Source organism: Pelodiscus sinensis, chromosome 1 (genome assembly GCF_052426305.1).
Source record: "Pelodiscus sinensis isolate ZL-2025 chromosome 1, ASM5242630v1, whole genome shotgun sequence".
Classification (NCBI taxonomy): Eukaryota; Metazoa; Chordata; order Testudines; family Trionychidae; genus Pelodiscus; species Pelodiscus sinensis.
In genome coordinates, this window is record NC_143052.1 from 333,599,229 (window position 1) to 333,621,131 (window position 21,903).

General features: G+C 46.8%; 1 protein-coding gene across 2 annotated transcripts in view; it reads left to right on the forward strand.

The window, feature by feature from the left end:
• The window catches only part of ME3 (malic enzyme 3), a 165,872-nt gene that overhangs the window by 109,039 nt on the left and 34,930 nt on the right, over positions 1-21,903 (forward strand). For both annotated transcript variants that reach the window (XM_075919399.2, XM_075919400.2), the window contains exons 5-6: positions 2,392-2,553; positions 8,321-8,424. In XM_075919399.2, coding sequence (XP_075775514.2) covers positions 2,392-2,553; positions 8,321-8,424 — 266 coding nt within the window. The remainder of the gene's footprint in view (positions 1-2,391; positions 2,554-8,320; positions 8,425-21,903) is intronic.

Sequence of the window (21,903 nt, forward strand, 5' to 3'; positions counted from 1 at the left end):
TTCCCTATGCCAGGTAGCCTAATCTACATGCCTCTGATGACAGAGGCATGTAGTCTAGACATACCCTTATAGTGCTGCTGAGGCATAAAATGCCGTTAGCAAAGCGAAGAGATAGGAAAAGCTAAATCACTCGATGGAATAAGGAGTAACAGTTAATCCGAACTAAGGACTTAGTTCGAATTACGTTTCACTGCTGCGTGTAGCTGCAGGCAGTTACTTCAGACTACTGGAATTTAAAAATGGCGACCGGACGGGAACATGCAAATAAAGCCCAGGATATTTAAATCCTGGGCTTCATTTGCAACTTTGAATGCCTACGTTAGCCTCCCTAGTTCGAACTCCCTAGTTCGAATCCTTACAGTGCTGCACCGGTGCAGGGGCATCACTAGCGCACTTAGCGAAGACGACCTGTGCCAACAAGAGAGCTTCTCCTATCAGCACAGATACTCCCCCTCCCATCAACATAGCATTGTCTACATGGGATAACTGCATCACTTGGCTGTGGATTCTCCATACCACTGAGTGACATAGTTATACCAACATAAGTTTGCAAGGTCTCAGAGTCCTTCGCTGACGCTCTCCACCCTGCTTCGCTGACAAGCAGAGAGAGGGTAAGTTTAGAAGATAGGATACACAAAGAACAAGTTAAAAATCACTTAGGAAAGTTAGATGTCAGCAAGTCACCAGGTCCTGATGAAATGCATCCCAGGATACTCAAGGAGCTGATAGAGGAGGTATCTGAGCCTTTAGCTATGATCTTTGAAAAATCATGGCAGACAGGGGAGATTCCAGAAGACTGGAAAAGGGCAAATATTGTGCCCATCTATAAAAAGGGGAATAAGAACAACCCAGGAAACTACAGACCGGTCAGTTTAACGTCTGTCCCAGGGAAGATAATGGAGCAGGTAATTAAGGAAATCATATGCAAACACTTGGAAGGTAATAAAGTGATAGGGAATAGCCAGCATGGGTTTGTGAAGAACAAGTCATGCCAAACTAATCTGATAGCTTTCTTTGATAAGATAACGAGCCTTGTGGATAAGGGAGAAGCGGTGGATGTCATATACCTAGACTTTAGTAAGGCATTTGATACGGTCTCGCATTATATTCTTATTGATAAACTAGGCAAATATAACTTAGATAAGGCCACGATAAGGTGGGTGCATAATTGGCTGGATAACCGTAGTCAGAGAGTTGTTGTTAACGGTTCTAAATCCTGCTGGAAAGGGATAACAAGTGGAGTTCCTCAAGGGTCTGTTTTGGGACCCATACTGTTCAACATCTTCATCAATGATGTAGATATTGGGATAGAGAGTACGCTTATTAAGTTTGCAGATGATACCAAACTGGGTGGGGTTGCGACTTCTTTGGAGGATAGGGACATAATTCAAAATGACGTTAGCAAGTTAGAGAAATGGTCAGAGGTAAACAGGATGAGGTTTAATAAAGAGAAATGCAAAGTGCTCCACTTAGGAAGGAACAATCAGTTCCATACATACAAGATGGGAAGCGACTGTCTAGGAAGGAGCATGGCGGAAAGGGATCTAGGGGTCATAGTGGACCACAAGTTGAATATGAGTCAACAGTGTGATGCTGTTGCAAAAAAAGCAAATATGATTCTAGGTTGTATCAACAGGTGTGTTGTAAGCAAAACTCGTGAAGTCATTCTGCTGCTCTACTCTGCACTAGTTAGGCCTCAGCTGGAGTACTGTGTCCAGTTCTGGGCGCCACATTTCAAGAAAGATGTGGAGAAATTGGAAAGGGTACAGAGAAGAGCGACAAGAATGATTAAAGGTCTAGAGAACATGACCTATGAAGCCAGGCTTCATGAACTGGGCTTGTTTAGTTTGGAAAAAAGAAGATTAAGGGGGGACATGATAGCGGTTTTCAAATATCTAAAAGGGTGTCACAAGGAGGAAGGAAAAAATTTGTTCCTCTTGGTTTCTGAGGACAGGACAAGGAGTAATGGGCTTAAAGTGCAGCAGGGGAGGTTTAGATTGGACATTAGGAAAAAATTCCTAACTGTCAGGGTGGTCAAATATTGGAATAAATTGCCAAGAGAGGTGGTGGAATCTCCCTCTCTGGAGATATTTAAGAACAGGTTAGATAGACATCTGTCAGGGATGGTGTAGACGGAGCTTGGTCCTGCCTTGAGGGCGGGGGGCTGGACTCGATGACCTCTTGAGGTCCCTTCCAGTCCTATTATTCTATGATTCTATGATTCTATGACTTCCTAGACAATACCCCTTAATTGACTTGTTCCTTTGTGATAACTAACTAGCACAGTAACCTCCGAAGGGAACAGACTTCTATCCGATATTGTGGCTATCACACTACATTACTATAAAAATCTGGGGAGCTGATACAATGTACTCTGTTCATTATCTGCAGGCCATCGTGGTGACAGATGGAGAGAGAATCCTAGGCCTAGGAGATCTAGGAAGTTACGGCATGGGCATCCCTGTAGGGAAACTTGCCTTGTACACAGCCTGTGGTGGAGTCCATCCACAACAGTGTCTGCCTGTCCTGCTTGATGTTGGCACAGACAATGAGGTAAGATTAGCTGCTTATTTTGTGCATTTTCTGGGTTCTTGGCTTGACAATTCATTCTCTGAATTCCGAGCTTTGTGTCAAAGGCACCTAAGATAAAAAGACAACTAACCCAACAACGCCCAGAAGCTGCCGGCTTGCTCTCTTCTCGTATTATGAGGTCACATCAACAGTGGCTGCCCTTATGTTCTGATGATGGGAAGGGGAAGCTGGAGCTGAGCCAGCAGGAGTTAAAAGGTCAGCTCTGTCTTTCAGCGTGAGAAGGTGAGTTCAGAGATTTCAGCCAGGCAGATACAGACTGACTTTTCCTGTGATAAGCATAAAGGAAACTGACACATCCCCGGTGTGTGGAAGCGATTATATTTCAGCAAATGGAGAATCCCCACTGGGTGGTTGGAGCTTAATTAATGGCTGTGTTTTGTCAGATTGCACACTTTGCTGCACACCATTACGGGACAGGAGGACTCCATCTGTTAGCAGTTTTATGCCTTATGACTCTAGCTTCAAAAGGCTGAAATTCAACATTTTATTGACGCCAGAAGAGACATCTGTGAGGATATGTTTTTAAAATATATTCCTATGCACATTTACTATGCCAATGCTTGTCAAATATGCAGGAAACTATTTTAAACTGTACTTGCTTCTCATTTGACCATAAGCCATCAGAATATATGATTCTCAGCTGGCCCAGCTAAACTGATGGGATAAAACTTTCAGTCTTGAATGCTTAAAGACAGTTACCTCAATCCAAGCTTACAGACCTTACTCAGTCACCGGACATTTTCAGAGGTGCTCAGCTCTCATGGGCTTCATTTGGAGTTCTGAGTGCTCAACATGGGGCCCTATGTGTCAGGTTGGACCACCCCAAAACTGAGGAAGTCGGTATGAAAAATTCAGGTCTCAGGTTTTGTCTACACTACCAAGTTTTGTCCCAAAAACTGCCTTTTGGAGAGAAAACAGTGAGGGCATTCACACTGCTATGGGACTTTTGTCAGGAAACCGAAGACTTCCACCCCTATGAGAGACTTTTTTTCTTTTTCCCTTCCTTTATAGTCAACTCTGTTTTCCCACAATAGTGAACTGTGGGATACATTACCCACAGTGCACTGCTCACACCGTTGTTGATAGTGTCCCCAATGTGGACATGATCTGTTGACAGAGAGATCAAATGTGAACGCCCTCTGGGGATTTTTGTGTCATTGACTTCTGGGTGTTCTCACACAGTCACTTCATTGTGGACCCCCAGTCCCAGGAAAGACATTGACTCCCACCTACCCAGAAGGTAACAATACAAAAGTGAGAGGGGAAACTGAACCATAAATACTTTTCATAAAAATAATGCAGACATTCCTCATGTTCTCCACATTGGGTTAATACTTAGGTGTTCCCAGCTTTCAGATCCATGCTCAAACCACAAGGCTATCCCACTCCCATGACAAAATTCACAAACGTAATATTTAAACACAGACTTGCCTTTGTGTTTAGTGCATCATGATGCATTTTAAATGTATTTCCCTGCCATCTTTCTGGGCTTACAGAGCATACAGATCCACCTTTGCACATTGATTTCAGGGAGATTTGTGGTGGTAAAAGGACAAATTGGAGAGAGTGGGATTGCAGTCTGGCCCATGGGGGTCAAGCACATTGAGGTTTGGCCTGGCCAAAAGTGGTCCAGCCACAGCTCAGGTTTGTATCCAATGCTCAATGCCATTTATGCCAATGTGCACCAGTGGTTGACTTGTGTGATTCTAGGTGGTGTAGTTGAGTTTTTGAATTTGGCATAAATGGGTGGTTTCTGTTATTTTTATGCAGGAGATAACATTATTAAATCAGAAGTCATACTGACTTACTGAGAAACTTGGTCAGTATGTTAGACTATGTCTACACTACAGCTCTATTTCAAATTAACTTAATTCGAAATAGTTCATTCGAATTAAGCTAATTCGAAATAATGCATCTATACACAAAAACTATTTCGAAATAGCACATCCATAATGAGTGGACCCTGAACCGAAGTTAAGGCTGGCTGGAACCAATGCCGGTAGGGCATCAAGTTAGGACTTAGTGTGTGGGGCTGCTGCCTGAGGCTAGCTGAGCTCTGTGCTTAAAGGGACCCTACTCCCCACCCCGGACAGACAGTTCTCAGGGTTCCCCGCTTGCTTGTCTACCTCGATGAGGGACAGCAAAGCAGTCCTGCCTTGGAGTGCCCTGAGTGCCCGCACTTGGGACACCACAGCACTCAGCCACATGGAGCCAGAGCTGCCCATGGGCATGCCGGTGCATCTCGTGGGGTCGCTGCCATCAGCCCGGCTGCACTTGCTGCAGGCTGCCATCCGGGGGGGGTCCATCCGGGGGGGGTCCTCCCCACAGGGGGCTTGTGCCCCATTCCTCCCTCACATCCGTCCACTTACCCCTCCCTAGCCCCCCTTCCTGATGTCAAATAAAAGACACGTATGTTCAAAAATAGAAACTGGGTTTATTGAACAAAACTGGGGGGGAGGATGAACCTCTGGGGAGACTGGGAAAAGGGGAAGAGAGAGGGTGGGAGAGGGGAGGGGGAAACCTGGGAGGAGTGAGCTGGAAGGGGGAAGCAAGGGGAAGAAGGGGGAGGGGAAGCTCAGGGCTCAGGGTTGGGGGTCTCGCCAGACCAACTTGACTTTCATGCTAACCTGGTCCTGGGTTCGCATGTGGCCTTTGGTGGCCAGGCTGGCAGCTATCCTGCCATAGACGGCAGCATTCCTCCGTCTAGTGCAGAGATCATGGACGTTTGGGGCATCCCCCCCAAACCTGAATAAGATCCATGATCTCCACCCTGGTCCAGGAAGGCACCCGCCTTCTCCAGCCCCTGTCAGGGTCCTGGGAGCTGGCAGACTGCTCCTGGGGAGCAGTGGAGGGCTGGCTGCCAGTGGCTTGCTGGCTCATGTTTTGGGGCCACTGGATCAGGGGCCCCGGTGGCCACTGCTGGCTCTGGGCTGGCAGGCTTGGAGCTGGCACAGGCACTGTGGCCAGGGTCTACCCCTTTAATGGCTCCGGGGCTGGGGGAGAGGAGAGTAAGTTTTCCTGGTTGTGCCCAGAGTGGCCACCAGGGCTCCCTGGGAAGGGCTAGATGCCCCCTATTTTGAATTAAGTGTCTACACAGCACTTAATTCGAAATAGCTATTTTGAATTTGTTGTTACTCCTCATAGAATGAGGTTTACCAAGTTTGAATTAAGGACTCCACTATTTCAAATTAAATTTGAAATAGTGGTTTGTGTGTATAGATGCTATGAAAGTTAATTCGAAATAACGGCTGTTATTTTGAATTAATTTTGCAGCGTAGACATACCCTTACAGGATACTTCCATATCCTGTTAAGGTTATTCAACCGGTGGTTTCAGACCTTGGAATCACCCATGTAGTTCACTTTCTAGAACAAGGGACAAGCCACTGCCCACTTAAAGATGTGTTAAAGTACTATATTTCAGTGGAAATGTATGTCTCTTCTAAGGCAGAGAAGAGCAGACTTAATCAAAATCAGAGGAAGACCCCTTTCAGATTTCCTGCTAAGGGAAAAACAGCTGGCTCTGGAAATGGATTTAGTTTTAACATACCTGCCAGCAGCTAAGATTTGCAAAGCTACAGGACAATAGAGCTTTGATGGGGCACCCTCCTCTGATAGCCAGGATTCTGTTCCTGAGGCCAGGGTGGAAATGGGATCTCTTTCCAATGACTCACTGAGACCTTCAAAACATCCAGCCAGCTGGTCCATCTGTCTCTTGCTATTGCTATTTCTGTCACATTCTCCCAGATGTTGTTTCTTTCTGTGCTGACTCACTACTTTTGGAGGCAACTGCTTCTTATCAGCCATCAATAGGATGCCGGTCCCAGTTCAGCACCTGTGGGGATGACTGAGGAAACAGGGTTTGCAAGCCTTTTAAACGTATGGGGTTGTGTCCAATATCAGCAAAAGGTTCTGAGAAATAGAAACCTGAGTCTGAAGTGAAAAAAGGAAGCAAAATCAAGGAGAGTAGCAAACACATACAGGTGCACTTAGGGGTGAGGTGCTTGGGCACAAAGTGCCAAGTACCCCCCAAATGCCATGGGTAAAGAGGGAAGGGCCAAATGCCCCATTACAGTGTAGTGCAATGCATTAAATACGGGGATGTGCTCCAATATTGTAGTAGTGGGAGTCATGTAAATATTTCCAGCAGCTGCCAGGCAAAGCTGTCCCATCCTATGGACAGTTTGTCCAATCACCCCAGGGCCTGAGCTTTGGGGCAACAGCAGGGATTGGTCCCCTCACACCCACCGGTGGCAGCGGGAAGAGGAGAGACCCTGCTCCAGCCTGCTCTGCTGTGCTCTGCTCTGCTCTGCTGGCTCCCAGATGCATCCATCTGCTTCCCACTGCCAGTAATGGGGGTGGGGGTAACCTTTTCTTCCAACCCCCTACGACACGGCCCAAGGGACTGGCTGAGGGCCTGGCGCCAGGAACAGACACTGAGCCTGCCCCCTGGACTCACTGGCATCGAGAAGCGGAGTGACACTGATGGGAGCCAGGGGAGCAGAACAGGCTGGGGCTGGGCCACCAGTGAGTGGAAGAGGGCTGATCCCCAGTCTAGCAATGACACCAGGGCCGGATTAAGGGGGGGCTAGCTGAGCAACTGTCTAGGGCGCTAACCTATGGGGGGTGCCTGATGGCAGCTGTAAGGGGCACGCAGCTCCCCTTACAGCTGCCATGAGGTGCCGCACACCCGGCTCCCAGATTGCGGGCTGCAGCCGCTCCAAGCGGCCACCCTGCAGCAGCCGCCTGGGGCAGGGGCCACGTTAATCCCCACAGCGCCGGCCAGCAGTGTCCTTCCCCCCGCGGCCACGGGGCCCCGCATGGCCAGGCTTGGCCCACTCCGGGCGGCCCCGGGCTGTGCGCCAGTAGCAGTAGCCAGGCTGGGCTGAGCCGGGTATATGCGTCCTGCCGCCTCCAGCTCCACGCACCCTCCCCCACGCGCCGGCGCGGGGGGCGGGGCCGTGCATGCACCCTCCCCCAATCCAGGGCGCAATTAACCTGTCTTCCCGGGGCACCGGAATGGCTCAGTCCGGCCCTGAGTGGCACAGGAGGAGTCCGGGGGGGGGGCCCAGTCATGTAGCTGATGCCCTCTCTTCTCTGGTGTCCCTTCCCAGCAGTTGCCATTCGGTGAAGTTGAGTACTAGCTGGCTCAGGCAATGAGTAAAGGGCTTTGAGGTCAGCTCACTGGTTCTAGTCCAGCTCAGGCTAATGAAATGGAAAGTTTGTCGGCATCTGCTGGCTCAGAGGAAATGGGTCGATGGCCTCAGTCTAGTTCCTAATGGAGAACGGTCCATGTTGCAAAAACCACCATTGTCCCTAGTCAACCCCACATGGGCAGTCTCAGGTGATAAACCAGGAACTGAATGAGCAATGGAGGTGGAAGTACCAACAAGCTGGGCCTTCCAGGCCAAGAATGAAACACTTCAGGAAGGAAGCATGTCATTGTACGAGCTCTCCCAGTCCTGGCGAGTGAGAACTCTGCCTCCCAGTGCTGTTCCTGGGCTTATTAATCATGAACTAAATCTGCATCTGGGGTTCAGGAAGGGATTTATGTTTGCATCCTTCTTCAAGGAGCCAACGGTTGCCCAGGGACAGGTCAGCCCACTGTGTTTTGTTGCTTAGCGATAATGAGTGAAACGGCCATAAATGTGACACACATGTACGTTTTGGGTGTAAATTTCTGTCCAGTAGAGAAGCAGGTGCCATAAACAGAATGCTTTGTGTCCTAGGCTCTCCTGAATGATCCACTCTATATTGGACTGAAACACAAGCGGGTCCGTGGGAAACAATACGATGAACTGATTGATGAGTTTATGCAAGCAGTCACTAACAAGTAAGTGGGGTTTAATGTGATTCTTCTCTAGCTGCTTCCATTTAAAAGCTGTTAAAACTTTCAAAGTAAACACTAGTTTAACTGATACCTAAGCAAAGCAAACCCATTAATGCAAACCCCGCGGGTGGTCTGGAAATGACCCTGGGTGCTCCAACGCTCCACATCAAAATTATTTATGTCTTTAGAGAGCTGAGAGGGGAGTGACTATTTATAACCATTTCCTGTCCATACATTAAGTTAGAAGTGTCAAATGGGCCCTGTGGGCTGTATCCGGCCTCCATGGTGCATTTACGTAACCCACATAAGCAGATTCAGGATCTCTCAGCGTTCATTTCTTTAAAAAGTATCTTTATTCATGGTTTTGAAGTAAACAGGGTGTAATTCAATGCCTGGCTGTCTGCCTGACTCTGCAAGCAGCCTGTAAATTACCTAGTCTAGGAGGTGTGAGCTTCTCTGCCTGCCATTAACCACATTAGTGTTAACCCTAAAGCCTGAAGATGCTATAATGTAAGCATCAGCTATCATATTACTTATTTTACCTGATGAACTGGGAAGGTGTTCAGCGTGAATTCCCTGGCTAAAGAATGTGGGTTTTGGAAGGGAAAGAGGTAAAGAGAAATGAAAGGAGAAGATACCCATTAACTGGGAGCAAAGATGGTCCAGTGATTCGTGTGTTAGCTCTGGGACTTGGGGACCCAAGTTCAATTTCTTGCATGGCCTGGGCAAGGTCTCTCTGTGCCTCCTCTCTCCTGTACAGTGTAGTGGAATGCATTAAACATGGGGATGTGCTCTAATATTGTGGTAGTGGGAACCTCCAAGGAGCTAGGAAGATGGAACTGAAAGGAGAAAGACAGAAATAGTGCAGGAACCAGCATTCTCACGGCATGTGACTGACTGCCATGCTAAGGTACCTAATAACAGAGTTACTCTGTGGTGTTAGTGCTGAGGGATGTTGCTGCTGCTGACACTGTAGCATTATTACTGCTGCCAGCATTGCGGTTCTTGGCGCTCTAATGTCATCTTCCCTAAGAGACAGTGCACCATGTCCATTCAGCTGATGTTATTCATAAAAAGACCACAGGCTTGGAACAGTGGTGAAGGATTTTGGCCAGGTTCATTGTCAATAAAGCTAGTGGCTAGCTCCCCTAAGAGCTACAGGTCTGTTAACATGTGTATGCCTGCAACAATGATACCTACTCTGTCAACACATCAGGAGGCTGTTCCTTAGGCTGGCACAAAGTTGCCCCTCCTATGAGTTCTTCTTTTATACAGACAAGTTACATATCTCATTCCAGACAAGGCTAGTTACCACCCTTATCCTTGTACCTGGTAGTTCAAACAAAATTTCCTTGTCATTATCCTGTCATCCCATCCTGATGGTGTGTTCCTGTGCCAGCTCTTAGGCCTGTGTGAGAAAACTGTATGGTTATGTACCATCCTTTCTTGTCACAAATGAGCTTACTTGGTGTTAACTAATACCTAGGTGACTGGTTGCCAAGTCCAGGCTGATTCTGGGTCACAGCCTTTGGTTCACACTATGAATTATGCATAGGACTCCAGCAAGGCTTACTCTACATATAGGCCATATTCTCCCCTTATCTTGATCTCCATGCAAACCTTCCATTGACATCAGTGGGAGATGCACTGGGAACTGAGGGGAGTCTGGTTTTCTCTGTTCATACCTCAACCCATGGACCATCATTGAAAATGGAGGTAAGTCCTCTCCACTGAATGAGTTTGATACATAGGCATGAAGCCTAATCCCTGCAACCCATTTCCCATTGAAGTCACTTGGACTGCTCACAAGAGTAATGACTGCAGGACTGGACCCTAAATCTATAGATATGGACCCAAACTGACAGACCGGACCAAAAAAACTCTGCTGTTCAGGTCTGGATTGGAGCAGTACACTGACACCTCCAATCTGCTTGCTCTGACATTTGGTGAATTTAGATTCAAATGTTGCGGATTAGAGTGGTCTCTGTTCGACTGTCATAATAGAGGTCACAACCTTCCAATAGATTCAGGATCAGTCATGACCACCTCCCCTTTCTTTCTGGGCAGTTGGGAGAGGGGGTGGGATGGCTGTACCACGTGGAATTCTGTGGTAACAGAGTTATGGGATGGAAAATGCTGAGACCCATCACTCATGGCTGTTGGTTACGTGCTTTGCAGAGCATTCTTGTGCCCAGGCAGGGAAGGTAAAAGTACATGATAATCCCCTTGACTCACTGAAGGGGATATTGGAAGGAAGAGAGAGAAAACAGCTATTTAAAAAAAAAAGACTGGAAGAGCCTTAACCTCTTAAGCATCATTTTCTGCCTTTCCTAAAGTAACAGATGTTGTTAATCAGAGGCTGCACAGTGCTGCAGTGCACTCCTACCGCCTGATTTATGAGGTGCTTCACGTTTGCCTGTCTTCCCGCCACATTGTTTCAGTTCTTTGCATTTAAAGGCACCGTGACTGTTACATGAATTGGGTCTCCCCGTTCCTTGTGTCCCTGCAGGCTATTGCTGCGTGCTCTGCTATGAACTGTAGGGTTATGTTTCTCAGAAGGTAGGTCAGGAGGTTCTAAGGGCAACATCTACCAAAGAAGTGTCCCTCAAAATGACCAGTGCCCTTCCCCCATGCCCAGATGAGTAGGGAGCAGCAGTACGGAGGGAAGTGGTGAGGACTGGGCGGTGCTTCCAGGAGCTGTAGGTTCTGGAGAAGCTGACTGCTTTAGAGACAGTGTCAGTACAACCCTCCATTTTTGTGACTGGCCCTTGGTCCAGTGGAAATGGGTACGAGACTTGGAGGACTGAGGTGATATCCTGCTCTCACCAAAGTCAATGGGAGTTTTGTCATTTCCTTCAGTGGAACCAGGAATTTGCTCCTGGTTCCCGTTCCCAGTTCTGCTACTGACTCACTGAGTGACCCTAGGCCCTTCACCTCTCCGCGCTGCAGATTCCCCATCAGCAATGTGGGATAATAATTATTACATACCTTTGTAAGCCCCTGAGATCTGTGGATAAAAAACACTCTGTCAAGTGATGAACATTATCACTGCAGCAAGGGGTGCATTAGAAACTCTTAAAACCCTGCAGAGTGGAAAAATTTGAACTCATGCAGGGTTTTTCTTTATATTGGACTAAGGCCTAAATATTTTTTTAAAGTTGGATCTTTTGTGGTGTCTGTTGACATTAGGAGTTCATGTCTTGTCTAATCTGGAAGACTCTTGAAGTAGAGAGACACGTCTATAGCATCACAAGAGCTTGGAAGCAATTGAGAGTGAAGGGAACTATAGTGTGACTGTTTTTAGTTGTTCTTTCTTGGCCCACTCTCCTATTTTAAGTCCAGCCTCCAGTGAACACAGTGGAGAAAGGATGTCTCCTAAACTTTCCTCTTCTCCCCTGGCAACAAGAGGACCAGGCGGAGAAAATTCAGAGCTCAACAGTGCCCTGCAACAACAGCTGGAGGCATTTGGGTTTTATGGTGATTAGTAGGGCCCTACTAAATTCACAGTCCATTTAGGTCAATGTCATGGTCATAGGGTTTTTAAAAATCACAAATTTCACGATTTTAGATATTTAAATCTGAAATGTCATGGTGCTGTAATTGTAGGAGTCCTGATCCAAAAAGGAGTTGGGGGGCGGGGGAAGGGTTGCAAGGTTATTATGGTGGATGCTACCCTCACTTCTGTGCTGCTGCTGGTGGCAACGCTGCCTTCAGAGCTAGGCAGCTAGAGACCGGCAGCTGCTGACAGGGACCCCAGCTCTGACAGCAGAGCCACCACGTCCAGTAAGGATGGCATGGTATGGTATTACCACCCTTAATTCTGCGTTGCTGTCTGCAGAACTGGGCCTTCAGTCAGCAGCTGGAATTTTCCAGCCATTCAGCTCTGAAGGCAGCAATGCGGGAATAAGGGTGGCATCATATGGTATTGATACTAAGGATGTGAAAGTGTAACCATGTACACAATTAACCTATGAGCCCGCTCTGTAAACAGCGCCAAATTTCAAAATAAGATCTTTTGACTTAGACTCGGAATTTGCGCAGTGCAAGTTGTGTAGCCTATTCCGACAAAAGGGTGCTGTCTAGACACACCCTCAGAGAAAATTGTGCTTGATATCACAAGGCCTGCGTGTGATGCTGATGTGTCTGGGTATGTTCTCTTTGTGCTACTGAGAGTTAGATGCCCTTGCAGTGTGATGAGACTCAATCTATACACTAAAAACATGCTTTAACCTGCAAATTCCCTCCTAAAACAAACTAACCAAGACCTGGGAATGAGCTGTGAAGTTTTTAAAAATATTTTTTCCTCCTCCCTTTCTCCAAAATTCCTTCTGCCTTGCTCTACCCCCACCTCCCATCATCTCTTCCATAGTCCCATTATACAATAACAGTGTTGCTGTGATTCCAAATGACTAGAAGTGCTGATGGATGAGCCATCCCAAAGCACCAGCCTCCTTTGTGAAAGCCAGCCTCTCTCACTTGCTGACAGATGTTGAGCAAGCAAAGTATAGATCCCGGGAAAGGCACTTCCACACTCCATCAGATTGTGTCACTGAAGCCTCATTAATCTGTCATAACTTCTCTCTCCTTTCTTTCCCATCACAGCTGATTACCAAGGCAATTGTGAAAACAGAAGCTGTCTCTTTTACAAGCCTGTTCCATTTGACAGGGTGCAGGAGACAATCAGAGACCAAGTGCTGGGCAATTTGAATGGACAGAGAGGGAAAGAAGCTCTAAGTGTAGTTCTTTTCATTTTGGTATGAACTAGATTTCTTTTCACTTGTCCAGTAGTTTATCCCTGCACAGTGTTCCACACAAGGTCTCGTGCCCTACAAGGAGCTGGGCCTTTGTTCTGCAGCAAGTTCCTAGGGTTTCAGCAGTTCTCCAATACTTCAGGCTGGAAATCCAGTGGCTGCTTTTATGATGCTAAACATTCTGGATAGTAGCCTCTGAGTGGTTTATTTGGACTTTAAATTTAAGATAGTTTATGGAACTCAAACTATCAATGTGAATGGACTTTGTTTTGTCAACTCAGCTCCAGTTTGGGGTTAGTAATAACTCCCCTAAGCGAGGCTGGATTTGCTTAGTTTCATTTTTTTCTATGCACATTTCACGGAAAGCTAGCTGCGCATTCCCCCATCTCTACCTCTGTGGTGCTTGGGGCTGGAATTTCCTCTATGGCCACCTCAAATTGGAGTGAAATGGCTTTAAATATGCACAGAGCAGCCCTTTATAAACTAACAAGCTGCAGCACAGCTCTAAAACCTGACAAAAAGATATAACAGTCCTAAGCTGGAGTGCTCCTGTAGCCCTTCCCTGGCACCTTCTACAAGTCTCCCCTGTGAGGAAGTGAAAGAGCTGAACTCCTCACATAATCACAGTGACTTGCTATGGAGCAGGGTCTGATAATGAGTGTGGGAGAGCAGGGTTGGTTCTGTACTCCTGGCTCTTCTAGCTTCACTTCCTGGTACTGATTAAGGACTCAGCGTCAGCCACTGCTGTTCTGGTGTCCCTCTGGCAATGAACTTTCACACTTTGTACATGACCTTGACTTATGCATAATGCAACAGCTTTCTCCTTCCCTGTGGGCTCTCTGGATTACACCTGTACTGCAAGACCTGATTTACTGTCACTTTTCTAGGTTAAATATACGTCCCAAGGGAGGGCAAGCAGCTTTGCTGCTATTGGTGCATTCTGCCATGAGGCAGCAATAATCTGTGTCTGGGGCTTCATGCCAGCACTATTCCATCGCCGGGCCCCTACCTGTCCCCAGATAATGCTGTGCCCCCTTTTAGCTGTACTAGCCCTTTCATGCCCTCCATTGTATAACCCTGCCTTACTCCTCAGCAGACTACTGCCTCTGGAGCCCAGCCGCTGTTCACATTGGCATGGAGGGACCCAGTCTGCGTCTTGCTCTGTATTAGAATGGAATCTATTTTCTGGAATAAGGGAAGGCAAATTGCAGATAGAACATGACAAGCAGGCTCATGGGCTCTTCTAGAGGAGCAGGTGGGCAACAAAACTTCCAGCCCCTCAGCTGTATCCAGGAGTCTCTCTGAGCGTGGCTAACCCAGTAGTCCATAACCTAGAGTGAGGGCTTCCTTGTTGTGGGAAGACAAACTATAAAATCCCAAGTGCCTGCATTTATTTAAAAATTGCTACCTATTTTCTACTCAGTCAGCTCCTAAGGGAAGCCTCTGAGCTAGACAGAGGCTATCAAAATGAAAGGGCCTTTTTTTTCTTTCTTCCAACCCACTGTCTCTCTGATGTAAACAGGCAAACAAAGATTCCAGCCTCTCCTGACAAATAACAGCACTGTCCCCTGTACCATCCAGGCTGCCCTGCAGCCCACATTGTTTTCTCTCCTTGTCCAGACACATGTACCATTTTGGGAGCAATGGCAAAACAAAACTTAGGGGAGCAGGAACCCAAGCACTAACCTAAGCCCACATCACAATTAATGAGCCCCATAAGCCCCACAACCCTAAGACTGCCACAGGCCAACTGCAGGTGGGTAATTTCAGGGCAGAGGTAACTTTGTATGCCTCAGCCACATCTGAGTGTGTGGCCCTGCTCATGCAGGAACTCCACATGCCCTCGAGCTACCCGCCAAAGGGCTACTGGCCCACTTACAGGTCAGGAGGAAGTTAGTGGATCCACAAAGCTTGGCCTAGACTCTGAACCCTTGTAAGGGCTGGTCTTGGACATCTTTTCCCTCTACTAGATGGATGGGAGATGGCAAACTCTTCAGCTGACTTCTCTGAGCAGGAATCCAGGACTCACAAGGGGCAGGGGGAAGTGACTTGCCTTTTTCTCTCTTAAAACATAGAAGTTTAGGGTTGGAAGAGAACTCAGGAGATCATTTAGTCCAACCCCAAGCCCAAAGCAGGATCAGCCCAACTAAATCATCCCAGCCAGGGCTTTGTCAAGCTAAGCCTACTTCTGTCACCTGCCACCACTGAGAACATCCTGTGTGGAACCTCCCTTCGGATAGCTGAAGGCTGCTATCAAATCCCCCTCACGCTTTTCTTCTGTAGACTAAATAAGCCCAGTTCCCTCAGCTTCTCCTCAACAGGCATGTGCTGCAGCCCTCTAATCATCTGCAGAGCCCTCTGCGGGATTCTCCAGTTTGTCCATATTCTTTCTGTAGTGGGGCCAGATGGGGGGGGGGGGACTGGGCGCAGTACTCCAGGTGTGGCCTCACTGGTGCTGAATAGAGGGGGATAATCACTTTCTTTGATGTGCTGGCAATGCTCCTACTAATGTAGCCCAATATGCTGTTAGCCTTTTTGGCATCAAGGGCTCTCTGTTGACGCATAGCCGCTGCTCAGCCACTGTAATCCCCAGGCCCTTTTCTGCAAAACTGCTGTTTAGCCAGCGGGCTGCTGCCTTTACCTTCCGTAGTGGACTCTGTTGATGTGGTACCTGACTGCCCCAGCAAAGGACTGAGTGTGGCTTTGGATGGGGCAAGTCCAGTACATCTCTTTTTCAGTGGCCAGCTTCCAGCCTGCAGCCCAGGAATCTTTCTGTGGATTTTTAACCTACATGCCAATCACTTTTGAGGCATAGACATAGGCTATTTCCCATTATGAAACTGGCAACTACTTGATGAGGAATGTCAAGGGCAAGGGAGAAAAGACTTTTCCTTTGCCTGGCTTTATGTAAGGCCAAATGCGTAAAGCAATTTTCCTCCCTAATGGGCTTGGAGAGCTTTTGTGACGTGTTACATTGTGAATCTTTCCACAAAGAAACTTGAGTAACATTTGTTCTGCCTCCAGGGAAATAGTTTATGCTTTCTGCTCACAGTGAATAGCAATGCCCTGTCAACCCTGAGCAGCAAATGCATCACACAGAGCCCATGGATTCTGCTTTTGAATGGTTTGACTTATATTATTCAGTCAGCTGCTTCTCGGAGTGTTGCCTCATGGAATCCCCCTCCTCCCCCCCGCCCCATGATCTTGTGACCTATAATAAGGCTGGAAGAAGTTGGTAAGACACATATACAGGGGGGTAAAAGTACCAGGCTGCATGGTCAGATTGTTTAGGAAATTACAAAGCATGTTCTCTACTGGAGGAACGGAAAGCAACTTCATCAGCACAATATCTGCCTGTTGCTTCAGGGGTTCACACATCTTCTCGTGTTTCACACTGTCAGCGCATTCCTAGATAGCCATACATCCCTATCTGCAGAGAGAGAAGAAAATATGCCCATAGAGGTCTTGCTTGAAGAAGTGAGTTGTGCCCACGAAAGCTCATGAGACCATCTACACGTTTTGTTAGTCTCTTAGGTGCTGCAAGGCTATTCATTGTTTTTTAAGTGCATCCTTCCTGTTAGCTTTATCCAAAGCATTGGTGCAGGCTGCAACTTTGAGGATCACAATGAGGGATGTAAAATCCAGTTTAATCAGTTAACTGGTTAAACATTAGGGATCCTGAGCAGGGAACCACTTCAGGCTGCCTCCTGGACTTGGGCAGGGCTGCCGCTTCTGGCCCACAAAAGGGTGTGGCTACTCGCCCCAGGCTTCCGGGCTACCAGCTTCCTCCCTGGCCCATGGGGTGGTAACCCAGGAGGGCAGGTCGTGGGTGGGTTGCTGCTCCCAGGTGCCAGTTAACCATTGCCCAATAAGCATCACCCAGTAAGGGTGATACTTACCAGGTAACCAGTTAACCAGTTACCCATTCACATCCCTAATCACAATGCTGGAAAATAAACACAATGACAGATGAGAAAGCCTATTGGAGGCCCATCTAAAGTCTGTCTCCTGAGAAGGAGAACAATTTCCTAAAGTTTTCTGGGTTTAATTGTTAAAACAGACTGCACTGTTGCCTTTGCTTAGAAAAACATGAAACTATGGAACAAGGCCCAGATTCTTACACCCTTCCTCACACTGAATAGCACGTCACTCACCAAGACCTAAGAATGTCGATATTACTGGCTGAGCTCCTTTGGCCTACGTTATTCAAGAGACTATGGTATGGTAATGCTGTCTGGACTAGATGATCATAACGGCTCTTCTGGACTCAGATCTACTATTTCAGTGGGGCTAAGTGTGGAAGAAGAAATGCTGCTTAATGTGAGTAATGGAACCAGAATTTGGACCAGAGTTAGTCAGAGATGCGAAAGGTTAACTGGTTCTGGTTAACTTGTGGGGGCTGGAGCAGCTCCCCTCCCACTGTGGGCAGGGGGCTGCTCCAGCCCCGAGGGGCCCTCCATGGACAAGGGTGATCCAGCCCAGCTGGAGAAGTCCCTGTGTGTGGCAGACCCTGGTGTGCTGTAGGCAGGGAGAGCTTTGGCTGCGATGGAGCAGCCCCTGCTGGCAGCGGGGGTAGGGTTGCTCCAGCCTGGCCACAACAGCCCCTCCCCCTCATTTTTAACTGGTTAACCAATTAAACAGGATTTTACATCCCCAGAGTTAGTTATTTGTGTAGGGCCAATGAAGACCATGACACAGTCCCTACTTCAAAGGGCTTGCAATTTAATTTTAGACATGATTCGAAGTGTAAGAGTAAGGAGTGTAGAAGGAGTTTGTGACTATTGCAGATAGGAGCTGGACCAGGAATATGGAACTTGCTGCTAAAATAGATAAGGACCATTGGACTTGCTGAGTCAAATACAAAACTTGACTCTTTGCCCAGGCTTCAGTACCCTCAAGCTCACTGATTCATTTAAAAAAAACACCATCATATGCCTGCTTCTTGGAGGCATGGGGGAGGGAGAATGAGAGCGAGAGAAAGAGAGAGAGAGAGAGAGAGAGAGAGAGAGAGAGAGCATCATCTTCTTTGGTGCCTGCATACTACAGCAATGAGGTCCATATAAATATTTGAGGGATGAATTGATGGATAGCAGGGACAAGGCATGTATGATCTGCTTTAGGCTGAGAATTAAGGCTCTCTTATTGATGGCAAACTTTGCAGCGTGTTCCTTGCCAAAATCTCTAGCTGGTAAGCACAGAATTAAGAATTACTTAGAATTTAGTCCGCTGATACTGCCAGCCATGAGTTTGCTGTTTAAACTTTTTGTTTTAAGCCCCATGCCATTCCCATAGTCCGTGGGATCCTGTTATGAAAAGGCTTCTTCAAACAGCTGGGCTACGTCTACACTGGCCCCTTTTCCGGAAGGGGCATGTTAATTTCAGAGATCGTAATAGGGAAATCCGCGGGGGATTTAAATATCCCCCGCGGCATTTAAATAAAAATGTCCGCCGCTTTTTTCCGGCTTTTAGAAAAGCTGGAAAAGAGCGTCTACACTGGCCCCGATCCTCTGGAAAAAGCGCCCTTTTCCGGAGGATCTTATTCCTTCAAAGTAGGAATAAGATCCTCCGGAAAAGGGCGCTTTTTCCGGAGGATCGGGGCCAGTGTAGATGCTCTTTTCCGGCTTTTCTAAAAGCCGGAAAAAAGCGGCAGACATTTTTATTTAAATGCCGCGGGGGATATTTAAATCCCCCGCGGATTTCCCTATTACGATCTCTGAAATTAACATGCCCCTTCTGGAAAAGGGGCCAATGTAGACTAGCCCCTGGGGTTTGCCACACGCTCTGCCTGGAAATGGACAGGCTTGGGCTCGTTCAATGAGGGCTGAGCTCACGTCCACATTTCAGTCCCTTACATGACCAGGCTTTGGGATTGCCAGCTCTTAATTGGACACTTGCCCAGTGGTCCACATAAAGTTCTGGTGTATTCATCTGTTTCTTGTAGCTAAATGAAGATCTAAAACAAATGTTCAGAAGTGTGTACACATTTATTTTCTGCATGTGATTTGTACCCAAGTTGGGGAGTCTCACAACTTTGCCCACCCACACAGTCCAGATTTGTGTGCGTATCACCTATTTTGCACATGTGCAAAAGAGCATACAGAGCCCTGAGCATAGACTTTAAACATTTGCACCTGAAACAACCTCATTGATTTGCTGTCAGTATCATTGTCCAGTTTTTATGCACAAAACCTGTCCTGCAGTGTGTCCTTTGGTAGCTGAAGCTCTCAAAGAGCTCTTTTAAAAATATTTGTAAATTAATTTTTTGTTTGATATTAGTGTTTGTGAAACTTTATTTTTCTATTTAAAACCTACATTTCTGTCCTAAGATGCTTGAATTCTTTTAAGCCTGTTTTCTGCTCTCTGGCAGGAGGGCTGAGAAACACAAAAACAATCCCTCAAAACTTAACTTTTAACAGTCAGCAAAGATAAAAATCAGCCATGCAGACTGGAAAGGCATCTTTACACAGAGAGAGTTACAAGCACAGATAGGCCCAATGAATATACACTGTAATGTGCCCTAGAGCAATGGGAATACAGTGAAGTCCAAAACTAGAAAGTCAAGCAATAAAGCTGCATTTTACTGGAAAGAGGGAAAAAACCCAATCTGCTCTGCATATCCATATTGGCTCAAGCGAGGCAGTTTGGATGCTGGAATACATCTGTTCAAGCTTCCCCGGTCAGTTTAAGACAAAATCTCACAAACTATTTACTACAGCTTTGCCTTACAATAAAGGTAGTTAAACTCTGGGCAGTTAACTCCTTAGGTACTGGACATTTTCCTTCATATGGGCTTCAGGGAAGCATGCTCTGACAAACCATATGAGAAAAGAGGAGCCATTAGTAAGTGATTTATGGACGGAGTCTGCCCTAACTCATCTTGCCTTTCCCCTGCTGGAAAACACAGTCCTAAGGTGACTTTGTGTGGCTGATTCCCAACTCTTCCTCAGACTGGGAGCCATAAATGCGAAGGTGGGGGTCCAGAATGGCCACAAGAGAGCTGGTAACATGCCAGCTATCTCTCTCTTCCTGGCTGTTCTTGACTGTTGTCATAAACGTATAAGTGCTGAAATATAATAGAGCAGAGCCTCAAAAATCCTTACCTTGCTAATTTGGCAGCTGGTTTTCCTAGAGGCATCCTGCACCTGCACATAATAAAGCAAGTCGTAGGGTCTTGCAACCATATATCACCTTGGGCATCTGAGATCACAGCTGTCCCAAAGTGAGCAGAATAGAGCTGAGCAGACAACTGATGTAATATTTCCTCAGAAATTCTGACAAACACAAATAAAGTCATTTGTGTTGAAAACACCCTCAGGATTTTGACCAGGCTCAGGATGGACCTGATTAAACAAAGCCACAAAAGTACTGCTTGGAAGGACCCGTAAAAATTAATGGTGAGATTTTCAAAGTGGCCTCGGTAAATTAGGTGTCTAACTTTCATTTAATTTCAGTGGGATTTGAGTGCCTAAATTCCTTAAAATCATCTGAAAGTCTCAGCCTAGCAGCTGCCCTTGAAGAACATTCCAGTGTTGCTAACTATTGCAATTTTATTGTAAGTCATGTGCTATTAGATGTTTTAGTAACATCCCAGTTCCTGAAATCTTGGGAGTGTGAGAGAATCTCAGGTATCATTTTTTTCTTAAGTTTCTAGCCCTACTGGCTATAGAGAAAAAAGCTTGAAAATATGATCTGAGGGTACCAGAAACCTCATAAACCAGAAGGCAAAGGAAAATAAAATATTTTTTCTAATTTCATTATTTTGCTATGGGGCAGACTAGTGATTTTTGCACATTTGGGGTTGGCAATATTGATTCCATTCTGAACCTTCAAAAATACCTTGTTGACAAAAGATCCGGCATTCTTTCACTATGCTGCCATTTTGAAAGGGCACAGAGAGAAATTAAATATGGATGGTGCATCATGCTCTCTTTGCACTGTGCTCAGGCAATGTTTGTTAAAGATAAAAATAGAGGGTAGGAGATGTGTGCTGCCATCACAGATCTGATCTAGAACCTCCTTTTGGACACTCACCAGACTGCTAAAGTGCATGTTTTCTCAGCTTGCTGGGGATGGGCAGAATTTAGGCACTGTCCCTGGTTTGGGGCCTCTAGGCACACAATTTAGAGCAGACCTCATGTCTGATACCCCTCTTTGAATTGGAAAACCCACAGTCCAATACTTTCGTGCCACCTCCCTCAAGCCTCACTAGCAGCTTTAGCTTGTTTCCCAGCATCCCACTGAAGATGTGAGACTTCTGGTTTACATTTCATCTCCTCAGGGCTACATGCCAGTGAAAGCTGACAGACAGACTCTGCCCAGGATTCTAGAACCCAAATGCTCTTTACCCAGATAGCACAAGAAATATAGAGAGCTATACAAAATAATAAACATCTACACACTTTTTCCTGCCTCGGTTTCCTCACCACTCCGGAGAGTCGTTTGGACATAGGCAAGAACCTTGACAGGAAACACTTCCTCATCCCTTCTGCGCATGGCTTCTCTTCCACAATATGGAATGAATCAATGGATAACCCTTTCTCTCAAGTGGCTCCCGAGAGATCCTCTTTTATTACCTGTATCCCAATGTTTCTCATACTAGGGGTTGTGTCCCAAAAGGGACTGGCAAGACTGCTGTAGGAGGGGTTGCTAGAGGAATGACTGCGGCCAAGTGCTCAGCTCTGACAGTAGCTCCACCACCAGCAGCAGCACATAAGTAATGGTGACAAGGGAT